This window comes from Salmo trutta, chromosome 12 (genome assembly GCF_901001165.1).
Source record: "Salmo trutta chromosome 12, fSalTru1.1, whole genome shotgun sequence".
Lineage (NCBI taxonomy): Eukaryota > Metazoa > Chordata > Actinopteri > Salmoniformes > Salmonidae > Salmo > Salmo trutta.
This window is the reverse complement of record NC_042968.1, coordinates 17,921,900-17,939,361: the sequence shown is the minus strand read 5'-3', so window position 1 is coordinate 17,939,361 and position 17,462 is coordinate 17,921,900. Positions and strand designations below refer to the sequence as shown.

The window sequence follows — 17,462 nt, the reverse complement described above, 5'->3', positions numbered from 1 at the left end:
GAGAGGGCGCCAGTTACAACAAAGTGAGTATACTTTGCTGTTTGCGTGACTCTGATACCTACGTCATATTGTGGAGACGAACATCAACATTGAAATCGAGGGGCATTACTTTTTAAAAACTTGTGTTGGATTATTGTTCATTATTGTTAGGTTTATCTTCAGTTAAGGACTTGGTCACGATGCTCTCTATTTCCAGATTTCTACTAAAAAATCAAGTAAATCAATTTCATTCATTCTAATACATAACGTTAGACTAGTCAACTTTGAAGGTTGAGTGCGACTATTTTCTGCTCACTTAAGTCAGACAGCAAATGACACTGGCAATGTAACGTTAGCTAATTAAGTGAGCGATCTAACGTTACAATAAATATGGAATTACAAGATGTGAGTTAGCAAACGTTCGCTAACTGTCTTTGAAAACATTTGTTTTAGGCTGTTTTGGTTTCTAGACAGTTGCAGAGGACTCGGTCTTCTCAGACCGATGGAGAGACCCGAATTGCACACATTCTCAAAGAGAAGTTTCCATCGGCCACGTCTCTAAAAGTTGTGGACATATCAGGTAAATAGACATACAAACATGGGTGTCAAAAGGGGTCCTGGTCTAGCCCAGCTAGCTAGATCATTATGCATAATCAAATGTGTGTTACTACGACGCTGAATTTGTAGGTGTCTTGCTGGTATTCAGTGGACTCATTCTCGCGTGGTCATCCTTCCATATTAGGTCTCGTTTACGCGACTAATGGAATGAAATGCGAGAAGCCTGGGCTTCCTAGGATTGTGGATTATTGGCGGTTGGCATCCAATAATAATAGTGCATTGGAGTACCAGATGCACTCATAGGTTCAATAAAATACTTATGGGAAAAACAACCAGCCCAAACTGCATATACTACCATACCCAGCATTATCCCTAACCACAGGCCTGAGTGGGCATTACCTCTTTCAACAACTTCTGTAGATCCTTTTCAGAAATATCTAGATTATCCAGAAAATGTTCAGTTGCTCTACACAACAATTCCAATTTCATCTGACTAGCTTTCTACTTGTGCAGCACAATTCACAACCATAGCGATGAAGGTCAGAAACCTGGACTTGTCCAAACACAGTTGCTTAGATCCACACATTTCACTGGGAACATTCACTATTTGTCCTCCTCCCTCTGAGCAGGCAATGAAGAGAGCCTTGAGCCCTACCTCCTGATTCACCCTTCTCACTGCTTCTGCTTATGTAACACCCTGTCCCACCTGTATCTGTTTCACCTTTACCAGGCACTCTGTAGCCCTGGCCTCATGACTGCCTCCACAATTACTACACTTTCTGGGCTCATCCTTCAAACATTTCTCCACTACGTGGAAACCTCCACACCTTGCACATCTAGGTTGCCCTATCCTACACACTGACGCTACATGACCACATTTCTGGCAGCGGAAACACTGCAGAACAGCTGGCACGAATGCTCTAACCGGATAGCTCAATATATCTCAACATTACCAGATCAAAAGTACCTCCAAATCAAAGCATAGCAAAACCGACAGGCTCCTCCTTCAATCCATCTCGATTACAGCTAAGCCGCAAGGCCTCACACACGCCAGAAACCTTCCTCTTTAGCTGCTCAACCTCTACACTTAGAGGCACTGCTATCACACCCTTGAGTGGAGCCCTGCTCTGTAAACTAAAGCACATTATTTCTCGTTCTCCCAGTCAGACCATGCTCACTGCTCAGTCCCTTTGGGAGGTGGATATGCATCCTATCCGAACAAATAAACGCATCTCTATCTTAACATACTGCATACATACTTCCCTATCCTACTCTCCATCCACCTTGAGACCTCAAATGGGTCTGCCAAAACCCCAGATTTACTTTTTCTAAGAACCAAACCCCAATCACCATAGAATCCTCATACAATCCTCTTATTTCCATTCCTCTGCTTCCTTTCCATTCTTCAAAGGCACAGCAGTCGCCTCATCTTTCTTCTCTGACTCCTCTTCCATTTTTACCTATCTCATCTTAACTCTCTTCACTTCCCTCACTCCATATCACTCCCTCCATGATCACTATTAACCGGAGAAAAAAAGGTTTTCAGCTTCATCTCTTGATTTATTTGCGCGAGGGCTAGTTAAGTCTATGCTCGGCTAGTTCTCGGCCTAGGAAGCGGCGTCACGCACCCATTATTTTAGAAGTGTTATGAAGTACGAGAGTATTGAGGGGGGATGATGCGGCGGGGGAAGTTGGATAAAAACATTTTTTTTCCTCCATTCTAGAGCCATAATCATTATGCCTAATTCTAAGATTTTTCTGGATAGGTTATCTAAGCATACCTCTTTACCTGTTCAATTTTAATGAGGGTGTAATTCTGACTATTGTAAATCTCACACATTAATATGCCCAGGATATTACATACAAATTACAACACAGTACATGGGATCATAACACATATCAATACAAGCACATTTATTTTATTTATTTTTTATTTCACCTTTATTTAACCAGGTAGGCAAGTTGAGAACAAGTTCTCATTTACAATTGCGACCTGGCCAAGATAAAGCAAAGCAGTTCGACAACATACAAAAACACAGAGTTACACATGGAGTAAAACAACATACAATCAATGATACAGTAGACAAAAATAAGACTATATACAATGTGAGCAAATTATGTGAGATAAGGGAGGTAAAGGCAAAAAGGCCATGGTGGCAAAGTAAATAAAGTATAGCAAGTAAAACACTGGAATAGTAGATTTGTAATTTGAAGAAAGTTCAAAGTTAAAATATAAATATAAATAATATCAGGTGCAAAGGAGCAAAATAATAAATAAAATAAATAAATACAGTAGGGGAAGAGGTAGTAGTTTGGGCTAAATTATAGATGGGCTATGTACAGGTGCAGTGATCTGGGAGCTGCTCTGATAGCTGGTGCTTAAAGCTAGTGAGGGAGATAAGTGTTTCCAGTTTCAGAGATTTTTGTAGTTCGTTCCAGTCATTGGCAGCAGAGAACTGGAAGGAGAGACGACTAAAGGAGGAGTTGGCTTTAGGGGTGACCAGAGAGATATACCTGCTGGAGCGCGTGCTACAGGTGGGTGCTGCTATGGTGACCAGTGAGCGGAGATAAGGGGGGACTTTACCTAGCAGGGTCTTGTAGATGACCTGGAGCCAATGTGTTTGGCGACGATTATGAAGCGAAGGCCAGCCAACGAGAGCGTACAGGTCGCAGTGGTGGGTAGTATATGGGGCTTTGGTGACAAAACGGATGGCACTGTGATAGACTGCATCCAGCTTGTTGAGTAGGGTATTGGAGGCTATTTTGTAAATGACATCGCCGAAGTCGAGGATTGGTAGGATGGTCAGTTTTACGAGGGTATGTTTGTCAGCATGAGTGAAGGATGCTTTGTTGCGAAATAGGAAGCCAATTCTAGATTTAACTTTGGATTGGAGATGATTGGTGTTAGTCTGGAAAGAGAGTTTACAGTCTAACCAGACACCTAGGTATTTGTAGTTGTCCACAAATTCTAAGTCAGAACCGTCCAGAGAACTGATGCTGGACAGGCGGGCAGGAGCAGGCAGCGATCGGTTGAAGAACATGCATTTAGTTTTACTTGTATTTAGGAGCAGTTGGAGACCACGGAAGGAGAGTTGTATGGCATTGAAGCTCGTCTTGAGGGTTGTTAACACAGTGTCCAAAGAAGGGCCAGAAGTATACAGAATGGTGTCGTCTGCGTAGAGGTGGATCAGAGATTCACCAGCAGCAAGAGCGACATCATTGATGTATACAGAGAAAAGAGCTGGCCCAAGAATTGAACCCTGTGGTACCCCCATAGAGACTGCCAGAGGTCCGGACAGCAGGCCCTCCGATTTGACACACTGAACTCTATCAGAGAAGTAGTTGGTGAACCAGGCGAAGCAATCGTTTGAGAAACCAAGGCTACTGAGTCTGCGGATGAGGATGTGGTGATGAACAGAGTCAAAAGCTTTGGCCAGGTCAATGAATACGGCAGCACAGTATTGTTTCTTATCGATGGCGGTTACGATGTCGTTTAGGACCTTGAGCGTGGCTGAGGTGCACCCATGACCAGCTCTGAAACCAGATTGCATTGCGGAGAGGGTGCGGTGGGATTCGAAATGGTCGGTAATCTGTTTGTTGACTTGGCTTTCGAATACCTTAGAAAGGCAGGGTAGGATGGATATAGGTCTGTAGCAATTTGGGTTAAGAGTGTCACCTCCTTTGAAGAGGGGGATGACAGCAGCTGCTTTCCAATCTATGGGAATCTCAGACGACACGAAAGAGAGGTTGAACAGGCTAGTAATAGGGGTTGCAATAATTTCGGCAGATAATTTTAGAAAGAGAGGGTCCAGATTGTCAAGCCCAGCTGATTTGTAGGGGTCCAGATTTTGCAGCTCTTTCAGAACATCAGCTGAATGGATTTGGGAGAAGGAGAAATGGGGGAGGCTTGGGCGAGTAGCTGTGGGGGGTGCAGTGCTGTTGAATGCAGTAGGGGTAGTTAGGTGGAAAGCATGGCCAGCCGTAGAAAAATGCTTATTGAAATTCTCAATTATAGTGGGCTTATCGGTGGTGACAGAGTCTCCTATCCTCAGTGCAGTGGGCATATCATGGCATCATAATTAATTCACAACTATCATGATATTATCATAAGGTGCCAGATTACATTAAACCAAGTATGTTTCTGCATATCTAAGCATACCTCTTGAGCTGTCTGTATCCTCATGCCTGGTGCTTATTTTTGTTACGCTTCTCTGCTAAAATCTGGGTAAAAGATTGAAAGGAATGTGAATCTTATTCAGTACATTTAGTAATTACTTGCTTTTCTAAAGTCTAGCAAAATTGGCAGCAGACATGCCAGCTAAAATAGTTGGACAAGCTACGCTAGTTATGAGGTTGGGAGACTGGGAACCTATCTAGCAGGCTAGCTAAAGCAAACTTCATAAAATGGCTAGGTGGCTAGTATTACAGAGAAACAACAAAACATTTTTGTTTTATTTATTAATCAAGAAATAATCAATAGGCTACATAGCTTAATCAAATTAATGTATAAACTTACCTCCTGCAAGTTCTGCCTATCACCAGCAGCTAAAATCAAATCAAAAACAGGACAAATCTTAGGGGGCACGTGCCCTTGTTCCCCATATGGGCTTGACGCCTCTGATTCCTTGGTGCACTCATGACAATTGTGTCATTATGTTTTGTGTTCTCAGGTGGCTGTGGTGCCATGTATGAAGTCCATATAGAATCCAATGAATTTAAAGGGAAAAGAACTGTTCAACAACACCAACTAGTCAACCAGGTAACCTATGGAGATGCATTCTGGAGAGATCAATTAGTTTGCACCATTGTATGGAAGGGTATAGGCTGTATAGCTGTCAAAATTGTACATTTGCTTTGGTTGATACTGTTTTGTACCGATCGGATGTGTGGGGGGAGAGAAAGCAACAACAAGTAGTAAAGTATGTCAAGTCTTATATCAAACCTTTCAGGTGAAGTTATCTAGTATTGCATTTTATTCAATATGCAAAATTGTTGCAAAAACAGCACAGCTGAAAACTGCTATGTTCTCATCCACAGGCTCTCAAGGAGGAGATCCAAGGAATGCATGGACTACGAATATTCACAGATGTTCCTCGAGAGTAGGACCAAGCCCTTTTACAAATTGTAGGTCTATGAACGTCCCCCCCCTCAAACGGAATGTCATATGCTGATTACATTTTCATCTAAGGATGAACAACCCAAAATCTCAGATGAATTGCTAATGTGTCTATGACAGTAACAAAGGAAATGGTTTGTCCTGTTACTTCCTGACAGTATTGTCAGAAATAATCTGAAGAATTTATGGTAGGGACATATTTTACAATGTCAATTGTGAAATAAATGTAACTCTAAAACCATCATATTTTTATTTATTTACCATAAACACAATTAAATTATTGATGAGATTGATGATGAGATTATTGGAATGATGCCTTTACAGAAGACATTGACCTAAAAAGCTATGATGCGCACAAAATAACGCTGTCAGGATTCATTAGTAAATTGCCAAGTCAATTCCCCTATCCAATTGAGTTGGCCTATAGTGTTTTTAACCATTGTAAAGATAGAATGCAAATACATTGTAGTGAACAGACGGAAAACCTCATGATAAGACAACTAGCTATGCAACTATTCTTGTACATTTAATCTGTAATTGAAAATCCTTCCTGTTTTTGTTTAGTGTAGTAGTTGTTTGTTTGTCATGAGACAAGTTTTCATTCCGTTTCCAGTATTTATGTTCTGTTATTCCTCCTTGTTAACCATTAATGTAGAAATAAAAGTTGCTGACAAAGTAGATGGATTTAAACAAATAGTATGTGATTAAAAGGACAAAAACACAGGACCCTTGTGTCTTTATTAAAGGGATACTTCAGGATTTTGTCTACACCACTGTATAACTTATAATTTGCAGGTGTCTAACAACCTCATTAGATTGTAATAATCACTGTGTTGACCTACTTCTACTGTGTGGCCCCAATGCTACCCATACTTGGTAAATGTACTGCAGTTTTTTCTACTGGGAAATTCACCAGCAGGTGGGGCCCACTAGCTATTTCCCTGGCCAATATTTCTGTGGGTTAGTACTTAAAGTGAGAATACATTTTACTACATGGTAGCCTACTTGAGATGCAACTTTGTTGCTCACTTATTCATAAACAGGTTATGATTGGATTATAGACATGAAACTATTGCCAGTAAATGGTCATTCATAATTTTGATATTTCCCAAATACTGATACAGTGTCATGTAGCCTATGTGTTGTGGTAGTCAGTCAATGTTAGGTTCATGTTTTGCTACTCACAAATATTTTAATTTATGTGCCTGGAAGAAGAAATTTGCGAATAACCTTGTCTGATCACGTGCTCATTTGTTGCCACAATAGTGGAATTTGCCCCCCCCCCCCCCCCCCCTCCACACACACACACAAAAAAGTGGAATTTGCGGTTCGTCTTCAAAATAAAAGTCCCCCATTTGAAAGTGATGTTAAGGGCTAAAAATTGTGCAATCATGTCATATTTGGACAGAATAATCCTAAACAATGTTGGATGTTGTTACATAATTTCAAATGAAATACAATAATGAATTAATTTGACAATAAACAACAATCTGTTGAAATCCAACTGCATTGTGTTACGTCAGATAATGCTTAAATTCCGCCTGCACTGATCGGTTGAGAGACGCGCTTTGCATAGGAGTGATGCCATCTGACGTAAGACAATGATCCCACTGTGGATGTTTTAGACTGCATAATTGCATTGGGGGACATACATACAGTACAAGTCAAAAGTTTGGACACACCTCATTCAAGGGTTTTTCTTTATTTTTACTATTTTCTACATTGTTGTAGCAACCAAAAAAGTGTTAAACAAATGAAAATATATTTTATATTTGAGATTCTTCAAAGTAGCCACCCTTTGCCTTGATGACAGCTTTGCAAACTCTTGGCATTCTCTCAACCAGCTTCATGAGGTAGTCACCTGGAATGCATTTCAATTAACAGGTGTGCCTTGATGAAAGTTAATTTGTTGTATTTCTTTCCTTCTTAATGTTTTTGAGCCAGTCAGTTTTGTTGTGACAAGGTATGGGTGGTATACATAAAATAGCCAAATCTGGTAAAAGACCAAGTCCATATTATGGCAAGAACAGCTCAAATAAGCAAAGAGAAGCGACAGTCCATCATTACTTTAAGACATGAAGGTCTGTCAATCTGGAAAATGTGAAGAACTTTTAAAGTTTCTTCAAGTGCAGTCGCAAAAGCCATCAAGCGCTATGATGAAACTGCCTCTTGAGGACCACCACAGGAAAGGAAGACCCAGAGTTACCTCTGCTGCTGAGGTTAAGTTCAGTAGAGTTAACTGCACCTCAGATTGCAACCCATATAAATGCTTCACAGAGTTCCAGTAACAGACATCAACTGTTCCGAGGAGACTGCGTGAATCAGGCCTTCATGGTTGAATTGCTGCAAAGAAACCACTACTAAACGACACCAATAAGAAGAAGAGACTTGATTGGGCCAAGAAACACAAGTAATGAACATTAGACCGGTGGAAATCTGTTCTTTGGTCTGATGAGTCCAAATTTGAGATTTTTGGTTCCAACCGCCGTGTCTTTGTGAGACGCAGAGTAGGTGAACGGATGATCTCCGCATGTGTGGTTCCCACCATGAAGCATGGAGGAGGAGGTGTGGTGGTGCTTTGCTTGTGGCACTGTCAGTGATTTATTTAGAGTTCAAGGCACACTTAACCAGCATGGCTCCCACAGCATTCTGCAGTCATACGCCATCCCATCTGGTTTGCGCTTAGTGGGACTATCATTCGTTTTTCAACAGGACAATGACCCAAAACACACCTCCAGGCTGGGTAAGGGCTATTTGACCAAGAAGAAGAGTGATGGTGCTGCATCAGATGACCTAGCCTCCACAATCACCCGACCTCAACCCAATTGAGATGGTTTGGGATGAGTTGGACTGTAGAGTGAAGGAAGAGCAGCCAACAAGTGCTCAGCATATGTGGGAACTCCTTTGTGAGTAGGTGTGTCCAAGCTTTTGACTGGTACTATATATTCACTGTACAGCCTTACTCCGTTTCATTGGTGCACAATCCATAGGTATCAGCCTACTCAGTGACACCCACAGAACACAATATCTTTATCAGAATCATATGTGTACAGGATTTTTTTTTATATATACATTTTTATAAAAATGTTGACGTTAATGCCGTAGTTGTAGGCCACATGTTTGGTGAAAATCACTTCAATAAATGTACTTTATTTGTCAGCCTGGCCTGATATTGCGACACTATCTAGCTACCTACTTCTCTCCTTACTGCAGGACGTGTTGTTGTGTTGCCTGCTTTGCAGCACAAACTATCCCCATTGGGCAGTAGACTGTATCACGGTGACATCTAAATGGTTACTACCAATACTTGAAGTTATTTATCGTGTAGGCTGCTGTCCTACTCTAAATATAATCAAGTGGCATGGAACAAATTCGCCACGTTACTGGCCCATGAAGCAACTGCTGGCCAGTGGGTAAAAGCACCTCGATATCATACCGTTGTACGTTAGCTGACTTCCAGATGGTGACCAATACTACAAGTTATTTCCCTCTCGTCCATTGAAATAAACATCACTTTATTTTACAAGTTTGAATTAGTGCCAATGCCATGCTTCTGTTTTTGCCATCAAGTCAACATTAACTAGGCTCATCAGCACGACTGACTGAACCGAAACCTTTCGTCTCCACTCGACTCTCAACTGCGCGACATACGTGATCAATTTAGGCACCAGGCGTGTCCCTACTAATAATTTATATATACACTAGATGACTGTAAGGGGGCGCTGAGTTGTAGTTTCCGTACCTCCATCTTGGCACTTCCCCACCGGTGTAAAACTAATATTTTGGAAGCTACATAAATACATGTATGAATGTCTACATTCGTTTTTGCCACGTGTATTATGTTACAGACAATGTAATGCATACTTTTAAATCATATTATGCGAGCTAAACGTAAAAATATATATATATATATATATATTTGTAAAGAATCCTTAAAGTATATATTTATTTGATGAATAATGTTACTGTCCCCACTACAACAAAACAATACTTAAATACATGTAATTTTGTCCTTGAAACGTTTAATTGAGGAGTGCCAATATGGCGAGTGGTGGCTTCAAATCCTCTCTTTGGCCAATACACAGCACCAGCAATCCAAGGTTTATAAACATCTTTGGTGCGAATAGCCTCCCCCTCTTCCAAAAGAGAACTGATTCAGCTCATACTGCGCATTCTGAACTTGGAAGCAGGGAAGGACCAGTTACAATCTCGAGCATCCCCTTCCAGCCCCATGAAGCCCACCGACATGGATAAAGAAGGGACGGAGTTGACAGAGGAAACTGAGCACATGATAGAGAAGAATGGAGCAAAAGAAACAGAAAATGTAGTATCTGCAGGAGATACCAAAGAAATGCGAGCCGTAATACTTTCCGGTTTCGGGGGTCTCAACAAACTCCGGGTAACCAAGAAGGCGATGCCTGAGCCACAGGAGGGAGAAGTGAAAATTCGCGTCAAAGCATGGTAAACGTTGCATATTAAACTGTTGATTAATTGTTACATTGATGCCTGCCTATATGATCTTAAAATATCAGTGATGCGAAGTTACCACATTCATAAGTGTATTGCAACATGTTGCAGATTCTGATTCAGTATGGGCGAGCCATGAATAGACCTTGAATTAAAGTAGGTTCAACTCGACCTTTATAGTTTGTAAAAGTTACACGAGAAAAGGACTCATTGCATTCATGAAGCCACATGTCCTCTGAAGTTTCACTGTCTGTAGTAGATGATTAATAAGGACTGTCTGTGGACCAATCATGCAAATTAAAAGCAAAAACACCTGAAATGTTGGAATGAATTACAATTTGGCTTGATAAAATGATTTGCTTGGCTTGTTCTTGACTGATCATCTTAGTGAGCTTTTATTGGCAATGGCAGAAGGGGGAATACCTCGAGCCAGTTGAAATGGATTTTCTCATTACAACTGGCTCATACAAAGTCCTACAATTGTGGTATTTGTGCTCTATTCTCTTATGATTGTCTACTTGGCATTTAGTAAGTAGATTCTGTTGAGGGATTGAATAGTTGTCTTTAGTCCAACCATATTGTTTTATTGATAATATTGAAATCCATAATAAATACACATAAACTATACTTTCAACAAGTGGCATGCAATTTTTCCATAAGCAGGAGAGCCTGTTACAGATATGCCCTATCACAGATTGGCTATTCATTGTTCAGTGCATGTGAATCACCATGGCCTTGGAACTGTAGCCCCTTTTAATAGTCTGGAATTCAAGCATGGGTTTGTAGATGTCAAACTGTTTGTGTTGTGAATTTATGACTGCTAAGGCATTTATTTACTAACATATTTTAAGTCTAAGTAACATTTATCGAATAGTGAAAATGTCCATCATGCAATATTGTGTCTTCTCTAATCACCTAAGTTAAAAATAAATAACTGCTTGATTGTGAGGTTAATATCAATGAGACATTTACTGTTGCAGTGGCTTGAACTTCCTGGATCTTATGGTGCGTCAAGGTAATATTGACAATCCTCCGAAAACTCCACTTGTCCCTGGATTTGAATGTTCTGGAATAGTTGAGGCGATGGGAGAAAACACCAAGGGATTCGAGGTCAGTGAATCCAGATCACAATATGTTACAGATATTATGTAATGGATTAGTAGCACAACTATATTGATCTCACTTTGCATTTTTACCTCCCAAAATATTGATTTGTGTTCCAGTTTGAAATGGTTAATGTTGATATTTTGAAATGCATTGGTCAGAGTAGCATGTGAGGTTTGTTGCATTTCTTAAACAAACCTGTAACCATGTCACCTCTCAAATCTGCATTTAGCATATTTTATAGCTTACCCTTTCCTCTCTCCAGATAGGAGACCGGGTTATGGCTTTTGTAAATTACAACGCCTGGGCAGAGGTAGTTTGCACACCGCTGGATTACGTCTATAACATGCCTGATGATATGACTTTTCCTGAGGCAGCGGCCTTCTCCATGAACTTCGTGGCTGCCTACATGATGCTGTTTGAGGTTGCCAATCTCCGAGAGGGGATGTCAGTATTGGTCCACTCAGCAGGAGGGGGTGTGGTAAGTCAACTCCCGAAAGGAGGTGGAAAGAAAAACACAGCATCTGAAAATTATATCAGTGATGTTACTATAGATACCGACAAGGTGCGTATCTCTGGTTGCTCTTGAGGGTAACAGCCTGTGGCTATTATCAGACAGCTCAGATGCTGTTTTACATAATGCCCTATTCATGATTGAAGATGATGGTGAGATGTGGCTGAGAAAACGACATCTAGGAAAGATGTGACTGTGGTTGAAGATAGAGAGTGTCTGGGCTGTGCTGGTTACAGTATATATGCACACAGACTCTTCAGAATTATTATTATTAAAAAAAAATGTTTTACCAGACATTGAATTATCAGGCTCATGTAGCACATTTCCCTTTAGCGAAAGCACTGTTAGTGATTCCCAGATTTAATAATTAAACATAACTAGAGATGTAACTATACTCCAGAGATGCTCCTACAGACTAATTCATGAACAACCTCTTCCAGTGTGTCAACATACAGACTGCTCAGATTTCAGACTGATGCACACAATGGGGTATAACTCTGTTGTTTAATTCACGTATGTAGTACCATACTGTAGTGGAGATGGACAAGAAAACATTTACTGTCTTTACCTAGTGTGTTGAATGATTAGAACAGGATGAGAATAATTATTATAATTATTTTTCATATGGATTATGGTTGGTAAAGCTGTGATGCATAACCTGTGGAAATGTCATTGTCTGGATTGGCCTTGTGTAATACTGTCTGTGTCTTGGAGAGTCTGACTAGGATTGTGTGGTGTTTTTCAGGGTCAAGCTGTGGCTCAGCTGTGCGCCACTATACCCAGCGTCACTGTGTTTGGAACGGCCTCATCTTTCAAACATGAAGCCATCAAAGATTCTGTGACCCACCTCTTCGACAGAAATGCTGATTATGTACAAGAAGTTAAAAAGTAAGGTTTGTTTTTTGTTCTACAATAGCAATTATTGTGATAAAATCTTTATTCTAAACATAGAGCTGCGGAGGTAATTGTTCTACACAATTTTTATGAATAAGACTAATTTGTTAGCAAATGTGTAATTTCGTTGGATCTTACAGGTTTATTAAAATATGTTTAGATATAATTTCACATAATTACTAACAATCTCTTTCAGTTTATAATGTACAATTTGATATGTACATATGAAATGACAATGATAACGTAGAACACAGAGTATGTAGAGCTCAGGGAGGATGCAGATGTTAGTCGATGCCATATTTGGACGTGTGTGGCTGCGGTCCCTATGGCAACACGCAGCTCGTCTCCGAGAGCAACGGCAGTGTGTGGGGCAGAGTGCTCAGAGGCTCTCTGAAGGCAACCTGCAACAGGCTGTCTGCTGGGGACGTGGAACAGCTGGGCCAATCAGGAAAGCGCCCTGATGCCTCATAAATACTATGCCCATTCAGATCACACTGCATGTCGTTGTCTTGTCTGTTCCAAACATATTACTCACCATATGTCTGCTGCAGAGGGACAAGTGAGAGCCATGAGAAAATGAGTTTTGATCAGTCATGGAAATAAAAGTGCTGAAAACAAATTGGCTCCCTATTTAAAAAGAAGATGGAGAACAAGCTTTGGAGGAAAAACACTGGAGTTTTGGTGCAGGTACAGACAACTAGCGCAAAAATAATATTGCGATATTATCAGAACGATACGATATATCGTTCAAAAATAATATCCCGATATGTAACTGTATGGATTTTGTCTCCCATCACTAATTAGCTTGTTTGATTGGCAATCAGTGCAATCCATAGGGATGCTGCCGCCTCAATAGGAGACAATCAGAAAAGAACCCTCTATGCCAAGGCCAACCTCGTGTCTACTGTCTAATAGGAATAGTGTTTTGGAGGTGAGTCATGCAGTCAGGAGGCTTAAAGCATGTCCATCCGATAATCACATTCTGAATTTATTCTGAAGTGCTTTATAAATGCATACATTCAACCAAGCTTTCCTCTTGAGTTCCTTTCTTAAGGAGCCTAATCCTTGGTTCCCCCTCAGTACTTATTGACAGAGGGAGAATACTGTCTGCCTGCATATCACAATGGTAGTAAATACAGCCATATCAGAGGGAGAGGCAGATTAATAAGCCTTTCATCTCTGTGGCCTCACATTCCTCTCAGGATCAAGAGAGCAAAAAGCAAAAAAGCTCATTTTACAATATGCAAGGCCATGGGCATCATAAGACCACCGAGCAGTTTAGCCAAGCAGGCGGGCAGGCCACCAGGCAGAAAGGAAGGCATTAGGACCCCTTGATCAGAACATGCCTCTCATTCTTTCTTTCACATTGGTGCTCTTAAGTGAGTCATGCTATGAAAAATTGCACTGATGGTTAACCTGTCCAATGCTTTTAATACTGTATCACTTGAAATCAAGAGTGGAATTTGATGGAACAAAAGGCTGATCGAAATGTCAATAAAGTGGATTGTTTAGTATTTGCTAAAAATATATAAATGTAACTATTGAAATCTGAACTAAACATTGAATGACTAAGATTGATAGGCGTCTGATGAAGCCTGTAGTTGAGGCTGTCTGTAAATGAGGAACATGTTGATTCTCGTTAATTGAATTTCCTGTATTTGGTAGGATCTCTCCAGAGGGAGTGGACATTGTCCTGGACTGTCTGTCTGGGGAGAACACTGGTAAAGGCCTCGGTCTGCTGAGGCCTCTGGGAACCTACATCCTCTACGGTTGGTGTCCTATCAGGATGCTACTCATAAATTTGCTACATTGTGCCACCAGTATCGCACATAAGACTCTTGAGATATGATGTGGTGTTAGCCTGTGAATGATGAAGTATCTTGAGTGACATTTTTCATTTAGAACATTTCAAACTTACTGACAGGTATTGTATATAGGTTAGGCACCATTGTACTTGTGCTATACTGTACATATACACTGCCTTCAAGAAGTATTCACACCCCTTGACTTATTCCATATCATGTTGTTTTACAGCCTGAATTCAAAATGCATTAAATATTTATTTTTTCTCACTCATCTACACACAATACCCCGCAAGGACAAAGTTAAAACATGTTTTTGGAAATGTTAGCAAAGTTATTCAAAATTAAATACTGAAATATCTCATTTACTTAAGTATTCACACTCCTGATTCAATACATGTAGCGGCAGGTAGTCTAGTGATTATAGCGTTGGGCCAGTAACCAAAACGTTGCTTGATCGAATCCCTGAGCTGACAAGGTAAAAATCTGTCGTTCTGAACAAGGCAGTTAACCCACTGTTCCCCTGTAGGCTGTCATTCTAAATAAGAATTTGTTCTTAACTGACTTGCCTAGTTAAATAAAAGTTAAATAAAAAAATGATAAACATTTTGGGCCAGTAATTACAACTGTGAGTCTTTCTGGGTAAGTCTGTTAAGAGCTTTGCAAACCTGGATTATACAATATTTGCCCATTCTTCTTTAAAAAAATTAGTTGTTGATCATAACAAGACTTCCCTTAGATTTTCATGCAGATTTAAGTCAAAACGGTAACTTGCCACTCAGAAACATACACTGTCTTCTTGGTAAGCAACTTCAGTGTAGATTTGGCTTTGTGTTTTAGATTATTGTCCTGCTGAAAGGTGAATTCATCTCCCAGTGTCTGGTGGAACAAGGTTTTCCTGTATGATTTGCCTGTGCTTAGCTCCATTCTCTTTCTTTTGTATTCTGAAAAACTCCCCAGTCCTTAATGATTACAAGCATACCCATAACTTGATGCAGCCACCACTATGCTTGAAAATATGGAGAGTAGTACTCGGTAATGTGTTGTATTGGATTTGCCCCAAACATAATACTTTGTATTCAGGACAAAAAGTTAATTGCTTTACCACATTTTTGCATTATTACTTCAGTGTCTTGTTGCAAACTGGATGCATATTTTTGAATAGTTTTGTTCTGTACAAGATTCCTTCTTTTCACTGCCAATTAGGTTAGTATTGTAGAGTAGATACAATGTTGTGGATCAATCCTCAGTTTTTTCCTATCACAGCCATTAAACTCTGTAACTGTTTTAAAGTCACTATTGGCATGGTGAAATCCCTGAGCGGTTTCCTTCCTCTCCGGCAACTGAGTTAGAAAGGACACCTGTATCTTTGTAGTGACTGGGTGTATTGATACACCATCCAAAGTGTAATTAATAACTTCACCATGCTCAAAGGGATATTCAATGTCTGCTTTTTATTTTATTTTTACCCATCTACAAATAGGTGCCCTTCTTTGCAAGACATTGGAAACTCTCCCTGGTCTTTGTAATTGAATCTGTATTTGAAATACACTGCTCGACTGAGGAACCTTACATATAATTGTATGTGTGGGTTACAGAGATGAGGTAGTCATTCAAAATTCATGTTAAAAACTATTAATTCACCCAGAGTCCATGCAACTACTTACACTACTTGACCAAATGTATGTGGACACCTGCTAGTCGGACATCTCATTCCAAAATCATGAGTATTAATATGGAGTTGATCACCCCCTTTGCTGCTATAACAGCCTCCACTCTTCTGGGAAGGCTTTCCACTAGATGTTGGAACATTGCTGTGGGGACTTGCTTCCATTCAGCCAAAAGAGTATTAGTGAGGTTGGGCACGGATGTTGGGCGATTAGGCCTGGCTCGCAGTCTGTATGGACTTCGCTTTGTGCACAGGGGCATTGTCATGCTGAAACAGGAAAGGGCCTTCCCAAACTGTTGCCACAAAGTTGGAAGCATAGAATCATCTAGAATGTCATTGTATGCTGTAGCGTTAAGATTTCCCTTAACTGTATCTAAGGGGCCTTATTCCTCCTCCACCAAACTTTACAGTTGGGACTATGCATTCGAGCAGGTAGCATTCTCCTGGCATCCACCAAACCCAGATTTGCCCGTCGGACAGCAAGATGGTAAAGTGCGCTTCATCACTCCAGAGAACGCATTTCCACTGCTCCAGAGTCCAATGGCGGTGAGCTTTACACCACTCCAGCCGACTCTTGGCATTGCGCATGGTGATCTTAGGCTTGTGTGCGGCTGCTCGTCCATGGAAACCCATTTCATGAAGCTCCCGACGAACAGTTCTTGTGCCGACGTTGCTTCCAGAGGCAGTTTGGAACTCGGTAGTGAGTGTTGCAACCGAGGACAGACAATTTTTACGCGCTACGCTCTTCAGCACTCAGGTCCCGTTCTGTGAGCTTGTGTGGCCTACCACTTCGCGGCTGAGTCGTTGTTCCTCCTAGACGTTTCCACTTCACAATAACAGCACTTACAGTTGACCGGGGCAGCTCTAGCAGGGCAGAAATGTGTTGTTTGTCTATGGAGATTGCATGGCGGTGTGCTCGATTTTATACACCTGTTTGGCTGAAATAGCCGAATCCACTCATTTGAAGGGGTGTCCATATACTTTTGTATATATAGTGTGTGTGACTTGTTAAGCACATTTTTACTCCTGAACTTATTTAGGCTTGCCATAACAAAGGGGTTGAATACTTATTGACTCAAGACATTTCAGCTTTTCATTAAAAAAAATATATACAAAAATGGCTTTGACGTTATGGGGTACGAAAAATCACAATTGAATCTATTTTAAATTCAGGCTAAAACACAACAAAATGTGGAAAAAGTCAACAGGTGTGAATACTTTCTGAAGGCACTGTTTCCTATGACATAGCTTAGACCACAAATATTTTTTATGTTTCTTGTAAGATATAGGCTCAAGCTCTTTCACCTTGTCTAAGGACACTTAGAATACAGATGGTCCTATTATTTATAGGTAATATCC

The 17,462-nt window shown here is 40.6% G+C and overlaps 2 protein-coding genes across 2 annotated transcripts in view; both read left to right on the top strand.

Moving 5' to 3' along the window:
- The first annotated feature begins 53 nt into the window (after positions 1-53).
- Positions 54-6,379, top strand: LOC115203063 (bolA-like protein 3). Its single transcript, XM_029767395.1, has 4 exons — positions 54-215; positions 433-559; positions 5,208-5,296; positions 5,575-6,379. Exons 1-4 carry the CDS (start codon positions 180-182, stop codon positions 5,638-5,640), a joined length of 318 nt encoding a protein of 105 aa, XP_029623255.1. The 5' UTR covers positions 54-179; the 3' UTR covers positions 5,641-6,379.
- Positions 6,380-9,780: 3,401 nt separating this feature from the next.
- The window catches only part of LOC115203062 (synaptic vesicle membrane protein VAT-1 homolog-like), a 31,507-nt gene continuing 23,825 nt past the window's right edge, over positions 9,781-17,462 (top strand). Inside the window, exons 1-5 of the mRNA XM_029767393.1 lie at positions 9,781-10,114; positions 11,101-11,230; positions 11,490-11,705; positions 12,484-12,626; positions 14,298-14,401. Of these exons, the coding sequence (XP_029623253.1) occupies positions 9,885-10,114; positions 11,101-11,230; positions 11,490-11,705; positions 12,484-12,626; positions 14,298-14,401 (823 nt within the window). The 5' untranslated portion in view covers positions 9,781-9,884. The remainder of the gene's footprint in view (positions 10,115-11,100; positions 11,231-11,489; positions 11,706-12,483; positions 12,627-14,297; positions 14,402-17,462) is intronic.